Source organism: Giraffa tippelskirchi, chromosome 8 (genome assembly GCF_054371585.1).
Source record: "Giraffa tippelskirchi isolate mGirTip1 chromosome 8, T2T-mGirTip1v1.2.pri, whole genome shotgun sequence".
Classification (NCBI taxonomy): Eukaryota; Metazoa; Chordata; class Mammalia; order Artiodactyla; family Giraffidae; genus Giraffa; species Giraffa tippelskirchi.
Window position 1 is genome coordinate 141,174,834 of NC_137282.1, and position 17,114 is coordinate 141,191,947.

Here is a 17,114-nt window from a genome sequence, read left to right on the forward strand (position 1 = left end):
AGGAGGAGAAGGGAATGACAGAGGATGAGATGGTTGGATGGCATCACCGACTCAATGGACATGAGTTTGAGTAAACTCCAGGAGTTGGTGATGGACAGGGAGGCCTGGAGTGCTGCGGTTCATGGGGTCACAGAGTTGGATATGACTGAGCGACTGAACTGAACTGAACTACTTTTTTTTATGAGTTTTTTCCTTTTTCTTTCATTTGGAACACATTCCTCTATTTCTTCATTTTGATTGACTTTCTGTATTGGTTTCTATGTATTAGCTGAAACCGCCACCTCTTCCAGTCTTCAAGTGTTCGCCTTGCGTAGGACATGAACATTAAAGCAATGTCATCACTTTACATAGAAAAATCTCAGTTTCTATTTATTTTGGCTCTCAAATCCTTTTAAAATTGCATTTTGTTTAGTCAAGATTTTAGAATTTTAAGGGCTCTTTTACTAATTTCTCTGGAGGATCAATTCATAAAATTTACAAAATTCAAGCAAAATGTTTTGAAACTATTTATGATATTTATTCCACTCTATATCGAAAGAAGTGTTAGTCGCTCAGTTATGTCTGACTCTTTGTCACCCCATGGACTGTCAAGGCTCCTCTACCTATGGGATTTTCCAGGCAAAAATACCAGAGTGGGTTGCCATTCCCTTCTCCAGGGGATCTTCCTGACCCATGGATCAAACCCAAGTCTCCTTCATTGCAGCCAGATTCTTTACCATCTGAGCCACTAGGGAAGCCAATTTATATTAAAAACATTTAAAACAACTTCTGAAGTTATCTGTGAAGTGTAATTGGCCTGTTTTAATTTTGTCTTTGCAAATACATTTGATATAAAGCTTCATGGAAACTGGAGCTGTTTGTTGACAGAAAGAGTGGAGTTCCAGGGAGCAAGAGAATAGGGCCCATGGGAGAGCAGGAGGGCCCCAGACGTTTGGAGGTCTACGATTCTCAGGCCTCTAATACACTTCCAGATATGAACTTATGTAAACACCAGGAACAGAAAAAAAGTGAAAAGAATTTAGGGTATGTTAATTTTGGTAAATTTACCAAACTGGTCATTGGTACATTGGTTCCTCTGTAAACCAGGTTTTAGTAGATTGGGTTCATCACATTAACCTGGATCTTTTCTGGATCACAGGAAGTAATCTACATGCCCTCTGAAAAGGTAACTTCCAAGGTAGCTCCATGAATAGAAAAGCATTTCATGGCACTCTACTGCTTAAATTCCTTCTGTTTTTCTTGTTAAACTGATGAAAATCCAGGCAACTTCCAATGGTACAATGATCAAATCTCACAGAGCATAGGGTACTTGAATCCCACCCTCTAAACATACCAAACCACAGGTTGTGAATGATCCCTGACTCCTCAGCCCCAGTCTTGCCAAACTTCTGTGTCTGCACTCAGGTTTGTGTCTTTGCCTGGAATGATCACAGCCTATCTTCCGAGCCAGCATTTCCTCTGAGAACTGCATCTGAAAAGCCTTTCTTTCAACCGTTTCATGACCTCTACACCATTAACTCCCCATCCTTATCATCTTGAAAAATTATTATTTGTGAATTAATTCACAAATAATCATCACCTCCTAGGTCTGTGTTGCCAACCCTTTCCAAGAGAAGAGAAAATAACTGAACCAATGGGTATCATTATCTGTAGTTTTAAATGTCCCCTGAAGCTTGAACACCACAGTCTTGTCTTTAGTCAGTAGTATCTGACATTCTCCTTAGTGGCTGTTGCAAACTTTTTTCTCTTTTATTTTTCCCATTTATTTCTCCCCTCCAATGTGTGGACTCCTAGAAGCCAGGATCTATGTATTTTCATCTTTGGAACCCAGGACATTAACTTTGGAGGTGTATAAAAATATTGGTAACTGACAGTAACCACCATCTAGGGTCTGCTGGCTTTTGGGGAAGGAAGACAAAAGTCACTAGAGACCAAACCACATAGAAGCGCCAGAGCTCAGACACAAGGGAACCCCTGATAATGTGGGCTAGGAAAGTAGGGCACTCAGGCATGTGGAACAGGACAGGGTTTAGACATTTGGAAGAAGCTACAGTGAGGAGTGGCCAGTCCCCCTTTCTCTATATCAAATCAAGATGTGTGACATACAACCCTGGACTCTGTCATTAACAGTCTGTGAAACTCACAAAGTTGCATTCACTTTCTTCTTTCATCAATTGTTGTTAGATTCTGTTTTGCACTCAGTTTCCACATTTATGAGCCCACTGAGAAGAAGACCAGGTTCTGAGATCTGAAATTATAGTTAAAATGGCAGTTCTTTGCAAGGGTACTAATGGAGTTCAGAGAGGGAAAATGCGGTGGATTCATGATCAAATATGGCTAATGATCTTTCCTCTCTGTTTTTCTCCATAATGAGGTAAGAGTTAGGGATCTGAAACCACCATGATTCTGTCATCTGAATAGAAATGAGAAATAAGACTTTGTTAATGACCTCAAGAAAGATGAACTGACTACTGTTATGTAAAAAATCAGTGTATATGCACCTCACCACAGTTTGCAGTGCACATCTACAAATTATATCTGTTTTCATGAAGTGGTCCTACGATGTGTGTATTCTTTCTGTCGATGAGGCAAAACTAAGTCTTTCAGAACTGAAATGGCTTATTCATGGTCACTCTGTTACTAATTTGACTCTTCCTTCAGATTCTGTAAAATGTGATTTTAAAGAGATAATTTTGTGCAAGTCCTTTGAGAAAGGACTTTCTATATATCATGGAAAAATTTTATAATGGATTACCTAAGTGTTCATATAGGGGACATATATGAGTAACTTCACAAAGATTTGGAAAAATTTAAGGATAATGGCTTGACAGTTTTATATTAAGGGGAAATAATATTCTGAGGAGAAATAATTCTAATTATCTTACTACTGGCATTAAGGAGGTCATGGAAACTTTCATAATATACAATGAATGTTGCTTCCTGAATTGAATGCAAAATAGGGTCCTGGATGGCCCTTCCGGACAAGATGATTATTACTTTCACAGTTAACCCCACTGACCAAGTACAGATTCCAGTGGATGCTGACAAAAGAAGATGATTTCTCCTTGAATTTTCACAAGGACGTAGTTCACAGTTTTTATCTTCCACTCTGAGGGAACAGAGGATGTACCATGAGAATTTCCCTACCCATAGAGAGTGACCCTGACCCGTATCAATGACTGTTTCTAGATCCCTCCATCTACCCAAGTGGGATACACACTGCCTCATCATAAGCTCCCTTCCTCCACAGGGTTATTCAGGTAAATACTTGGAATCAGACCAGGCCAGGCCAGCAGTGACTGCCCTGAGTAACTCAGCAGAGATACGGACAGTGCAGAGAACTCTAGAAGATGTAGAGAATGTTACCTGGCTTGGGGGAAGCAGCAGGCAGAAGCCCAAATTACAGCCTTGCAGATGAGGTTGTAGCCAATCAGAAAAAGGATTTTAAGCTGACACATGTTGCCAGTTAAAAAGTCTGTGTAAAGAGGCCTGTGAGAACAGGGTAATCCCCAGGTCTGAGGCTGCCTTCACTACACAGCCCCAGAACAGGGTGGAGGGAACTTCCTCCTTAGGACAGGAGGGAGGAGAAGGGCCAGAAGCCTCTGTTTATTCCTAGAGACCCTGTGGTGGGCTTGAGGGAACTGAGACACCTTTGGAATCCCTTTCTGACTGTTCTTTGTTGCCCCACAACCCAGTTACTGGTCTGAGCTTGATGTTCCTATTTTATCCTTTCATCCTACCCTGGAACCATCCTTATTCTGGAGCTACCCTGGTCCTGAGTGTACTACAGCAGGTGGAAGCCCAGTGACAGATTTCCCAGTCTCAGGTGCCCTGGGACTATGCACCTAATTCAGAATATTGAACTAACTCATTGCCTTCATGTGCAACTAAGGGAAACTTCTTGTCGTTGCCTCTTCCCTATTTCTTTTTACCTGGTAAACTCTTTATATTCTGCTTTTAGATCATCTCCTTTCTTCTGAAAGAAGAACCTAAAATTCAGGAAAGACAAAGAAGGAGAGAGAGATTAGAGGAAGAGACACTTATTTTCTTGTTCATTGATATATGCCAGACACTGTTCTAATTGCTCTATAACCATTTTATACTGTCCCTAGACATGGGCAAGACAAGTCTGATAAATAAGATATTTATTTAATAAAGCACATTGATACTTCTGCCATTGAGATTTGATTCTTAGGGCTGGCACGGCTCTCTAAACATCTGCTCCCTCATTAACAGAATTCAAGCCCCAGGAAATGCTTCTTCACAATTTTGCTCTCTGTCCTCAAAACTGAAGTTGACAATATCTTAATGCTTTTAATGTTAGTGGACTGTGCCTTTGCACAAACAGACTGTTTAGGAAGGATTTGAGCAGCTGAAGATATTTTAAGAGAAAAGTCAACTTAACTTTCCAAATACTTTAACACAAAAAGCATAAATGCAATAGATTCTTTTCTTTTTTATAAGTGTGTTAGTTGTTCAGTCATGTCTGACTCTTCGAGACCCCATGGACTGTAGCCCAATAGGCTCCTCTGTTCATAGAATTCTCCAGGCAAGAATACGGGAGTGGGTAGCCATTCCTTTCTCCAAGGGATCTTCCCAACCCAGGGATCAAACTCAGATCTCCTGCATTGCAGGTGGATTCTTTATCGTCCGAGCTACCAGGGAAGCCCTAGATTCTTATGTAATGAAAAATCACTTGAAAGCAGGGCTGGCTGTCAATTTTTTAAAGTTTTGGCTGTGCCCCATGGCATGCAGGATCCCAATTCCCTAGAGATTGAGCCCACACTTTCTGCAGTACAGGGCAGAGTTTTAATCACTGGACTGCCAGGGAGGTTCGGATTGTCAATTTATTTTTGCTTGTTTTCTTGTTCCACATATTAACCTGATATTGCCAATAGTTACACATGGCAGCTGAGGAACATTCTGTAATATTAAACAAGTCATATTACCCTTAAGTTTGTATCTATGAAGGTCTAGATATAAAATGCATGAAACATGATTCACATTTTATAGAGAAGTCTTAGGCAAAAAGGTTCAGTATTTTGTTGACTCTCATAAAGCACATCAACCATAAAACTGCGGCTCAAAACCATTTCCTTCGAGAACTCTGTTCTTCCCACCCACAGCTTAAGGATCTTCAGGGTCTCTAAGACAATAATAGTAAACATCTCTGTGACAATAATTTTCCCTCTCTGAAATATGATCCCCACTTATTTTCCCTTGTGGCTCAAATAGCAAAGAATAATTCTCTTGCAATGCAGGAGACCTGGGTTTGATTCCTGGGTCACGAGGATCCCCTGGAGAAGAGAATGGCAAACCACTTCAGTATTCTTGCCTGGAGAATTCCATAGACAAAGGAGCCTGGCGGGCTACAGTCCATGGGGTCGCAAAGAGTTGGACACGACTCATCAACTAACACTTTCACTTTTATTTTCCCTTACCCCAAATTCCAAGAACAATAGGTTTTAAATAAATATCACAGAAATATCTACTCTTGAATAATTTTTTTCATTCGTTAAACTCCTAAGGCATTCAATATTCAGATATTTTATAACTAAGAGAACATTTTCATCTCAATCCAGTGTAATTTGATTAGGACACAGTGCCAGGCATTAGATTAAGAACCTTCAAAAAAAAATGTCTACCCAGAAACAGATGAAGTTTTTCAGCTCCCCTGCTGATTGGTCCCTTTTCTAGGGACTCTCCAATCCTGCTATACATGGAAGCTCTCATAGGCTTTTATTCTGTGAAGTGGGCTCACAAGATCCACTGGGTTTGAGCTGTGTTGACTACCATTACTTCTTCCTTTGTTCTCTATTATGTCTGGGATGATGGCTCTGGAGATTCCCAGAGGCCTCTGGACAGCAGCTGTGATGGTGACACTGGTGATGCTGAGCACCCCAGGGGCTGAGAGCGGAGACTCGCCACGTAAGTGCAGGGCAGCTGCTCCCTGGAGCCACCACTCTGGGGAGCAGGCTCTGAGGGACCCTTGGGCTGGGGTGTGAGCTCAAGATACTGTCTTTTATCACACATTTCCTTTGGGAATGAGAGCTATGTTATACTCTCATTTCCACCCTCTGAGAAGGACAAGGTGAGGACAATTCCCCTCCCAAAGGTTTAACCCTGGGAATGTTATAACAGGGAGGAGGAGACAGAGTGTGTATCTACTACAAGTGCCAGGACAAAATGAGCATAGGTATTGTTTTTAAAGATGTGAATTTCTCCAAAGAAGGCACAGCAGAATTTATCATCTCAGGGTCCTCCAAGACCTTATCTGGACCTACTACTATGGGTTGGGGACGTGTAGGGCAGCTATGGTCCCTGCAGGCTCAGCATTTGAGGGGAAGACTGTATATTCTTGACTCTCAGTGGAGGGTTTGTGGAAGCAAACTTGTATTTCTTGAGTGGAGCTGCCTGGGTGACCACAGACAATTTTAATCTCAAGTTTCACTGGTTTGTCGTCAACTGGTGACTTGAGTGATATTCAGAAACTTGAGTTGAGGATGGACAGGATTTAGGACAAAGGAGAACATAAAAAGAGAAATATATATACATATATATTTGATTATATATTAGCTCTAATCTAATTTGAAAGTCCATACTCTTGTGGATAAACTGTCATTTTTAGGACTAGGGGGTTGCTGATCCCTTCAAACCACACAGGAGTCGGGTGCGGGTGGCAGAAACTCAAGAGTAAGCCAAGGCGTTGTAAGGACACTTTGCTGGGGACCAAGAGAATACACCTGTCAGGAGGAGGACAAGCTTGATTCTACAGGTCCTTTGTCATCCCGTGAACTCTCCTGCTCTCGTTTGTCTCTGAGGTTCCCAGGAGTTCAGGGTAAAATGGGATTTCATGTGAGAATCTGTAAGTACAGAGATGGATGCAAAATCAACCTACCGCCCCGTTTACTTGGTTCTGAGCCTCTAGGGATCACAGGTCCTAGGGCTCCCTCAGCGACAGGCCTCCTCACATCTCAGGACAAGGCATCCTGGGAGCCCTCAGAGGGGGCGGGAGGCCTGGGGAGGAACCGCTGGAGGACCTGGGTTCGCAGCAGAAGGCGCAGGACCGGGCTGGAGCGGAACCTGGGGTTGAGCAGCGGGTTTCAGGTTTACGGACCCGGCGGGCTGCAGCCGACACCTCCATGTCTGGCCGAGCGGCCGCCGCGTGGGGCTGTGGGGCTGAGCCCTGACACAGCGGCTGTCTCCCCGCAGAGGATTTCGTGTACCAGTTTAAGGGCCTGTGTTACTTCACCAACGGGACGGAGCGGGTGCGGCTCGTGACCAGATACATCTACAACCAGGAAGAGTACGCGCGCTTCGACAGCGACGTGGGCGAGTACTGGGCGGTGACCCCGCTGGGGCGGCCGGACGCCAAGCTCTGGAACAGCCAGAAGGACATCCTGGAGAGCACGCGGGCGGAGGTGGACACGGTGTGCAGAAACAACTACCAGGCGGAGCTCATCACAACCTTGCAGCGGCGAGGTGAGTGCCGGCTGCCCTCCGCGGGGCCCGCCCTCCACCCGCCAGGACTTCGCGCGGGGAGGGGGCTGAGTCCTCCGGGGCGGGGTCCCCAGACCCACGGATGGGATAGAGAGGCGCTGAGGGACTGGGGACCGAGGGCACAGCGTGTGGGGGTGGGGGTCGAATTTGGCAGCCTGGAGCCTTCTCTGTAGAGGTGGCCCGGCCTGCCCGGTGTGGGTCACCTCTCGAAGGCCCCGGCCTGTGCTGTTTCCACTCATTCTGCACCTCCCCGCCTGGTGCCTTGGGCGTATTTGCTTCCTGGAGGCCTGACAGCTCAGTCTGGTGGCCTTAGGGTTACTTGCGGGTGCTCTTAGGGCAACTTGAACTCGTGGTGATGTATTACAGTCATGAAATAATACATTTTCACTTTTTGGTTTCAAATTATTATTCACCGTAATCCTGGTTTCTCAAATGAATATCACTATATCACTGGGCCTGGACTTCTTTCAGCCAAGGGGCTGTCTTAATTATTCCTGACACACTGGCAGGTAGTATGAACTCCATAAAACTTTGTTAAATTAATGAATAAATGTACTCGGTTGCCCATCCACTTAGGCTCAAGAGAAACAGAAAGGTAAATAGGGCTTTAAAAATGACTTCATCAGTTATTCTTTACTATTTTGCTCAATGCTTTAAAGTAAATTCTTATTGACTTGAATGGATTTAGAATTTGTGAATGCAAAATTAACAATTTAGAATTTGTGAATGCAAAGTCTGAGGGAAAAAGTATTTGCTAAAAAAAGCCCCCAACACTTGAATGGTATTGCAAGAGAGAGTTTTAATTTCTTAGAAAAGGTCAACAAATGGCATAGTAGAAAGACTGGTTTTGGGATAAATAACGTAATGCCATTAAATTACTAAATAAACATTATTTCTAGTTTCTTTTGGCCTAAACCCTGCCTTTGCTCTCTTCCCCTCCACCCTCCCAACATTTCCATCCACTTCAGGAATTATACCCATTTAATAAGCAGCTAGTTCTAGGCAATTATCTTACCAAACACCATCTATATTATGCTTCTTCATTTCACAACTACCTTAACAATTAGCATCACCACTTTATATACACTATTCGTTGTTGTTCAGTCACTCTGTTATGTCTGACTCTTTGCGACCCCATGGACTAATATTGGTACATAGTAAACAGCTTAAGTAATTATATCATAGTTATTCCCTAAATCAGAGAAGGCAATGGCACCCCACTCCAGTACTTTTGCCTGGACAATCCCATGGACGGAGGAGCCTGGTAGGCTGCAGTCCAAGGGGTCCCGAAGTGTCGGACACAACTGAGTGACTTCACTTTCACTTTTCATTTTCATGCATTGGAGAAGGAAATGGCAACCCACTCCAGTGTTCTTGCCTGGAGAATCCCAGAGATGGGGGAGCCTGGTGGGCTGCTGTCTATGGGGTCGCACAGAGTTGGGCATGATTGAAACAACTTAGCAGCAGCAGCAGCAGCAAGTTGTGAAGTGTTCCCCAAATACAGAACAGTCATCATGTTCTTTACTACATGTGTATAGCATCTAAAAGAAGCAAAGCCTCCATTAAAGCCAGTTATGACCAGAAGCAGCAGTACGAGTCTGTTTCTGCCTATTTTCAATGCTAGTGGGATGAAATGATATATTCAAGGGGCTGAAGACTCACTGATTAATCCCTAGTTTGACCCCAGTGTTATCTATACATGTTCATATAACTTTTAGCTTACTTTACAGTCTTGCCTTCTTCATCCTAATGTCACTGCGTACTTATATTGAGGGCAAAGGGTGAAATGGTTGGATGGCATCACTGACTCAATGGACATGAGTTTGAGCAAATTCTGGAAGATAGGAAAGGATTAACTGAAGCCTGGCGTGCTGCAGTCCATGGGGTCACAGAGTTGTACACGACTTAGTGACTGAACAACAACTTATATTTTTGTTATTTCAGTTCTTTTTCATAAAAATTATTCTAACATTTTTCTATTGAACTTGTGCCCTCTACTTTTACTCCCAATCTGTTTAAGTTGAACAGATATTATAAGTCCACATAGCTGATTATGACTTCAGTCAGAGCCCAGGAAGAAGAGCCTGATCAAGAGTCAAGACCAAACCAAAAGCATGCTTCCTTCCAGATGATGGCTCGTGAGTGACATGTAATTGGGGTAATGAGATGGCCTGCTGACCTCAGCAAGTCACAGTTACATGTTTCTATAACATTCTCATTAACTCAGGCCAACTACTGCAAGAATCTCAGAATATTTTCTATAGAAAATACATGCAATAATGTCTGATTTCAGAACAAGACAGTTATTCTTAATAGCAGGGGAATGGAGTAGCATAGGGAGCCAGCAGTTAGACTCACTTGAATATTAAAAGAAAAATAGGGAAAAAAGATGAAATGAGAGAACATAACATGTTATCAAATAACTAAACCACACGTGAAATATTTATATGGTTTCAGGCTAAGAGAATGAGGGAGATTCAGTACAATGTCTAGAGAAATAAAGGATAAGATGTGTTAAAGAATTTTGGAGGTATGTTGCATTTGATGATGAGCAGCGATCTAAGAAGATAAAGGAATTGAGACATAGTCAAACATTTTATCATTGTTACTTGTTTTAAAGTTCCCTTTCCTTTACTTCAAAAATTACAAACTTTTGAAATAACATTCTCTTTTTGTTTGTTTCTGTTACTAAATTGCAAGTTCTGTGAAGTCGGGGGCCATGTTCTTGTATATCATTGGATTCCCTGTTCTTGTCAAATTTATGTTTGTTGATTGGATTAATAAATGAATCAAGGAATGAATAAAATATAGGTGGCATATATAATGTGGAGATGGAAGTTTATATATCATTTAAAATTATATATGTAGCTTATTTTATTTATTTATCATTATTATTTTTGGCTGCACTGAGTCTTCATTGCAGCGCTTGGGCTGCAAGTGAGATTTTAGTTGTCGCACCTGTGACCCCTGTATTTGGGAGTGTTGAGTCATCCACTGGACCACCAGGGAAGTCCCTGGAAGTTTATGTATCTTAATGCAATTTGTGTGTGTGAGAAGTTCACTGTAGTATGGCATCTGAGCTAAGATTAGGCTAAAAGCTGAGAGAGGTGTTTTGTTGACTGGCAACATGTAAGAAGTGCTCTTGCTCTCAAATTTTGTTAATATTGCAGGCTAAGAATTATAGAATATAGCTTGTTTGAGAAGCATTACTTGTAGGAAGGATGGAATGGTCATTGTTGTCCTACTTTACTGGACATAGAAATGTCTATACTTTCTTAATTCTCAGTCCGTGTTGCTGTTACTGAGGCCATGACTAATGTTGATCATCTCAGCCAGCAGGTGGGAGTCAAAGCTGCTGGATTTTCTCTACTGTGGGGAGCACAGGGACTAACAGAAAACAGTATCACTGTCCCAGCACAAGTCACCAGTGCTGATCCTAATGGTCACCTTTAATAGGTGGCGGAGAAAACAAGTCCAGGTGCTTTTAAAAAAAAATTTTTTTTTTAATTTCACAAATAGTGGTATAATACAGCAATTTATAATTTTAAAATGCTCCACTATCAATTAGTATTGATAGAATAACTCCCATAGAGTGATTACAATGATCTCTTGAGACTGAAAAGGAAACTGACCAATGTGTTTATTCAAGCTAATGAAGTGACCCAGCATGGATCTAAATCCAAGGCTTGGAATCCAAGGATCTTTCCACTCTGGTACCAAGGAATGACTGCTGCCCGTGGGAGACATGCTGTGTGGTCTCACGCCTCATTGTATCTTTTCCTGTCTGTTTATCCCTCAGTGGAACCTACAGTGACCATCTCCCCATCCAGGACAGAGGCTCTAAACCACCACAACCTGCTGGTCTGCTCGGTGACAGATTTCTATCCAGGCCAGATCAAGGTTCGGTGGTTCCGGAATGACCAGGAGGAGACAGCCGGGGTTGTGGCCACCCCTCTTATTCGGAACGGGGACTGGACCTTCCAGCTGCTCGTGATGCTGGAAATGACCCCCCAGCAAGGAGATGTCTATACCTGCCGCGTGGAGCACCCCAGCCTCCAGAGCCCCATCATGGTGGAGTGGCGTAAGGGCACTTGGTTTCCTTTCACTGTGGGCCCTACAGGACAGGGCAGACAGAGCTTCCCTGGTCCATGCCCTCTCATCCCTTGTCCCCAGCCTCACTACTAAACTGGAAATCACAGGACACAAGAGTGCTCATGCCTTCTAGCACAGGCATCAGAAGAGCCAAATCACATTGTCTTTTCATATACAGGCAGCTCACTCTACACATCATGGCCCCAGAACCCAGCCTGGTAGCTCTGTAGAACTGACTGGTGACCACAGTCTTAAGGTCTAAGGTTATGGAAGTGTCCCTGAGAGCAGGGATCCACTTTCACCTTCTCTCACCTGCCCACTGTGTCCAAAGATCCGTTGGTAAGTCCCTCCCCTGAGGGTGGTCAGAATGGAGAGCCAGGTTCCCCTGACACCTCCACCTCCTGTACCTCAGAGCAGACCTCAAGCTTCCTAAAGGGACACCGTGAGATGTGAGGACAAACACTGACACTCAGGCTCTGCTCCCCAGGGGCACAGTCTGAATCTGCCCGGAGCAAGATGCTGAGTGGTGTTGGAGGCTTCGTGCTGGGGCTGATCTTCCTCGGGCTGGGCCTCATTGTCCATCACAGGAGCCAGAAGGGTAAGGAACTCTGGGGAAATGGGGAAGATGGGCTGTGACTGAGACCCTCTGTTCAGGGCAGCCTCTGCCTCTGGATGTAGCTCTTTCCTCCTGACCCTGAAAGGAAGGAGGCGAGGCTGGGGTTGGGAAGAAATGAACAACCTAGGGAAACATTGGAGTCTGACTTTACTGGTTGAAAGGGTAGCCCTGCCAAGGAGATGACAGGTGGAATTTATTCTAAGGCTTCCTTAAAGTTCATCATTGTCTCATGGGCTCCTTTCTGAAAACTTCCTCCATTGAGAGGATCAGAGCACTGGTTTCCTTTCCTTTCAGTGGCAGTTTCATTCATTTTGGGGAATCGTAGCTTAGGGCAGTTAAGGCCTTGTGGTTGATGGATAAGAAAGAAATACATTTTCCCTTAAGTTGCTTATCTCATTTCCCTTTGGGGTGAGTAAGGCAGTGGCTGTTTGTGTCATGAGATCTTTTGCAGGACACTGTGGGCCCCCACCAGCAGGTGCTCTACTTCTGTTCTGTGTCAGTGGGGACTGTGGGGACAGGTAAAGGAGGGAAGGGTGTGAGGTGAGTGTACCTGGGCGCAGTGTCTCATTCATGACCTGTTCCCTGCTATGGAATCAAGAGTTAGGGAAGAAGTTTCTATAGGAAGTTCTGTAGAAAGCTCCTGAAGTTGTTCCCCAGAACCAGGCCATAACTTTGATGGCATCTTTCTGTGAAACATGGAGCCAGAGCTCTGGTTTGAAAGATAGACACCAGGATGTTGCCCACTTTGTGCCACATGTTGGTGGTTACTGCCTGTGGGCATTTATAAGTGATTGAATGTTGTGGAGAGAAGGTGAGCTATCATTAAATCTACTAAAAAATTGAAATCTTCATATCTCCCAGAAGGGCAAGAGCTGCTCCCCTGCTTCCCCTGCCTGCTTGTCAGGTTGAAGTGTGGGTCCTGTGTGCTGATCACTCTCTCTCTTCTACAGGGCTCATGCGCTGACTCCTGAGGATATTTTGGGATTGGTGTTTGCTCTTCTATAATGCGTGTCTGTCCTTGCCCGGAATTCCCAGATGCCTGTCAGCCTGTCCCGCTCTGAGATCAGAGTCAGTCACCAGATCATTTCCCATGGCCATCCCCCAACCAAGGATCTGGCTGTGATGCTGCTTCCTCCACTGACCCTGGAGCCTCTGCCTGTGCATTGTCAGCTGCATCTACTCAGACCCCAAGAGCTTCCTCTGCTCCCATTTTTACCCAACAGAGTGTGCAAAAGAAGCACATTGAAATCATTTACTGGGCTGTAGAGTTTTTTTTTCTTTAATCATAATTAAACATGATTATGAGTTGTCTGTACGTTGAACCTCCTTAAATGAGTAGAGGTAGGAACCACTGCAGAATGAAGGAAACTATTTTGAGGTGAACCAGCCAACTGAGGACCAGAAGGAGACTAGAAGTACCAGTGTGTGCCATGTATGAGTGGGTGGACAGAAGAGAAAGAGAATCAAGTTTTCTCTGTCTACACCTTTGTCATTCTGTATCTGCATCTCTCTATTTTCTGCATCTTTCTTTCTTACCACCTCACTTCATATCGCTGTTTCTCTGTGTGTATGACCCTATCTCTGTTGTATGTTTCTGGATTGTCTTCCAGAGTTTTAATTATTCTAGGAAAGATTCTGTCTGGCCCAGCCTAGGTTAACATACACACCTTTCAGAAACTTCACCCTGTACATGGCATGCAGACTCCCAGCATTGTGCCCATCCCCCTGATTAGGAAATGACTTCCCAACATGGAGATGTTTGCATCTATCTGTCAAATGGAGTATTCCAGTCTACAGAGCCTCCTTAGCGTGGAGTGGCTTAAGGGGAGTTTGTTTCTTGTGGACCCCAAAAGACAAATGACAGAGTTCCCTCTGGCTCTAGGGTCTCTCATTGGAGGTACTGAATCACATTAATCCCAACCCGCATGTCCTGCACAGTCATCTGATGGCACTGCTGAGGTGAAATTCTCAGAAGATAGAGCTCCCCTGTCAATTCGTGACGATACTTTCTTCTCAGGTCACTGTACCTGGTGGCTCTGAAAACATTGATCCAGCCCTAAAAGCTAGTCTTCATCTCCCTGAGATTAATCACTAAGATGCATGGCTGGGTGCTTATCTTTGAGGTTATGGACAGCTATGCCTCTGAGACATCCCCTTTTCCCTGATCCCTCATCCACTCACTGTACCTGAGGAAGGAGTGGCAGGTCATTCCCTCTCCTGGGAAGTCCAGGCTTTCTTGATATCTTCATCTCTTGTACCCCAGGATGCACTCCAGGTCATCACCCAGGGACACGATGGAGTAGGGGGACTCCAGATTCTTCTTCCCAAGGAGGTCATAGTCTGAATCTGCCCAGAGCAAGATGCTGAGTGGAGTCAGAGGTTTTGTGCTGACTTTGCATCTTCCTTAGGGTGGATGTTGCCATTCACAATAGGAGTAAACAGAGAATGATATCATGGAGAAATTGGGAGGGCTTGTGTGGGGTGTCCAGGGAGACTTGGGCTCAGTATGTAGCTCTTAGATTTTGATCCTGCAAAGGCAAGAGGCAGGACTGGAGATTGAACCAGATTCACAGTTTAGGGAGACGTTGAGATCTGACTTTTCTAGCTGAAACATAAGACCTATTACAGGAGTGAAAAGATGAATGTATTCTGTGACATTCTTACAGTTCAACTTTGTCACACAGGCCCCATGCAGGAAGATTCCTTCTTAATGAGAGGTTCATATCTTCTTTAGTTCCTGTTTGTGACAGTTTCATAGAAATTATTTTATTTTTTTGCATCCAGATTTCATTAGGAAATGTAATCCTTTATTGATCATTTAATTTAAAATAACAAGTATGTTTTTAGGGAGGTGAAGTAGAAAAGAATAGTTTTACTGCTTTACCAGGCAAAGGGGCCACAGCAGGCTTCTGCCTTTGAAACAAGTACATCTTTTATAAACAAGTTTGCTGGCCAAAAAAACTCAAGTCTTAGCAAACATGTAGCTTGGAGAACAGTGCATGTACTAGAGAACAACCTGTTTGTCATGAGCATTTGGCCTTACCATCAATTACATCAGTATGTCTTTCACGGACAGTGGTGTTCAACAATATTCCATAAGCTTCTGTACATTTCCCAGCCTCCTCTGCAGTTAGGTTGGTGTCATGTGACTGGCACCAGCCAATGAAACTTAAAAGTAAGTGTAAGTTCTGCCTGCTCTCCCTGTTATTGCAAGCCTGGAAGCCATTTTTTAGGTGATGGAGTACAAGATGTTGGAAACTCTATAACCTGAATCCCTTGAATGACTGTAGAATGGAGTCTCTTTTAGTGACATAAACCATTGAGATTAAATTTTTACTGCAGTTTAAGGTCTTACTGTAACATAACTTTGCTTTTCTATAATGGAATGCTTAACTGAAGAATAAAGTTCATAAGTTAGAAGATGAGCCAGTGGAGTTAATGGACGTTAAGAGATGATGAATTTTTAAAAACATTTATTTGTCTGTTTGTTTTCTTCTACCTGACAGTTAAAGTATTCCCAGTGACTAGAACAGTGCTTCTGCAGGGCATGCCGTTGAGAGGGTAACAGGCAGGAAGTCCAGGGGTCTCCAAACAGAGGAAACAGGCTACAAATGTCTCTTGAAATTCTATGTTGCCATGATGACACCTGGTTCCACCAGAACTTAGCTTTTTCTCAAACATTGGGCTGATAATAACTCAACAAACCAGTATTCATATTAATTATTTTATGGCTGGGGGATGACACACCTCGTGCCATCCTATCTCAAAAATGCATATTGTGGGAGAGGGGCCTGGTGAAACTCCGTCGACCTTGAGGTGTCTCTCTTATCTGATTAATAGCTTTCTAACAGACATAAAAGATCTGGCTAAAGACTAGTGGTGGGGGGCACTCTCTGCCCCCCTTCTGATGTCTATGTCATGAGCTTTCTCTGTCCCTTTTCATACTTTAATAAAACTCTGCTATGCAAGAGATCTTGAGTGATCAAGCCTGGCCCCTGGTCCCAAAGCTAAATCTTCTTCAGAGATCAAGAATCCCACACCGTTCACTGTAAGCTAGCACTGTCCTGATCCACCTAGTCTCCACCCTTTGGGAATGAAGGGTTTATTCCCTCAGTTGTTGGGAATGTTCCTGACTGATAGCTCTCAGCTGTTTGTCCTCCTTTGGAATTACTTTAGGTGAGGAGAGCTGTCTCATCCAGTTTTATTCCACTTCCCAAGAGAATTCACCTCCAATGGCAGCTCATTGCAGGGCTATAAAGGCCCCGAGTCTTGCCTTAACTGTGTCAACTCTGAAGGACTCTTACAGCTTTGGAACTCCCTGGGGTTAAGCTGAGGACATTTTCTTCACTGCATAATAGCCCAACTTCTAAAATCGAGTCATCTTATGTAATTCTTTTTTTAGTTTCTATTATAATTTAAATATATTTATTTTTGTGTCTTCTTCCCTTCAATATGACCAGTGTTTTTATCACTCTTCTTAGAAGATGAAGGTATTGGTGTCACTCTGCTTTCCTTCACCTCTTCTTTATGCTTCCCCTTGCCACATTGTGGTGTCGCATCATTTAAAAAATATATTGTCAAAGCTGAAAATATTGGCATTCTTCTGTAATAGTAATTGTCTTTGGTCTTTGCTCATAGCTTAATTTTAAAAGTTGGGGGGAAGTTCTTTATCACTTTTAAAACAACTTTATGTAATTATCTTAAGCTTGCCTTGGAGCTGCAGTAGTATGATTTCTTTTCAGTGATGTTCTAGGATGAATCCACTGTTTCTTGGATTCCTTGCTTTCCTATTTTCTGAAAAACAGCCTCACTTTTCTAAGTCATATTCTTAATCAACAAGTCCTGATCTTAATCAACAATCAGTAAAACTATGTGCAGTAGGCAAATTTATATCCTTTCATGTCTA

General features: G+C 43.4%; 1 protein-coding gene across 2 annotated transcripts; it reads left to right on the top strand.

The window, feature by feature from the left end:
- Positions 1-5,766: 5,766 nt before the first annotated feature.
- LOC145516260 (boLa class II histocompatibility antigen, DQB*0101 beta chain) lies at positions 5,767-13,523 on the top strand. 2 transcript variants are annotated; one of them, XM_081517396.1, is made up of 5 exons: positions 5,767-5,928; positions 7,213-7,482; positions 11,300-11,581; positions 12,080-12,190; positions 13,159-13,523. In XM_081517396.1, exons 1-5 carry the CDS (start codon positions 5,820-5,822, stop codon positions 13,170-13,172), a joined length of 786 nt encoding a protein of 261 aa, XP_081373522.1. In that variant the 5' UTR covers positions 5,767-5,819; the 3' UTR covers positions 13,173-13,523. The 2 variants fall into 2 exon arrangements, with proteins under 2 accessions (XP_081373522.1, XP_081373521.1); XM_081517395.1 differs by lacking the exon at positions 13,159-13,523 and having other exon boundaries at positions 12,080-12,228.
- The last annotated feature ends 3,591 nt before the right edge of the window (positions 13,524-17,114 follow it).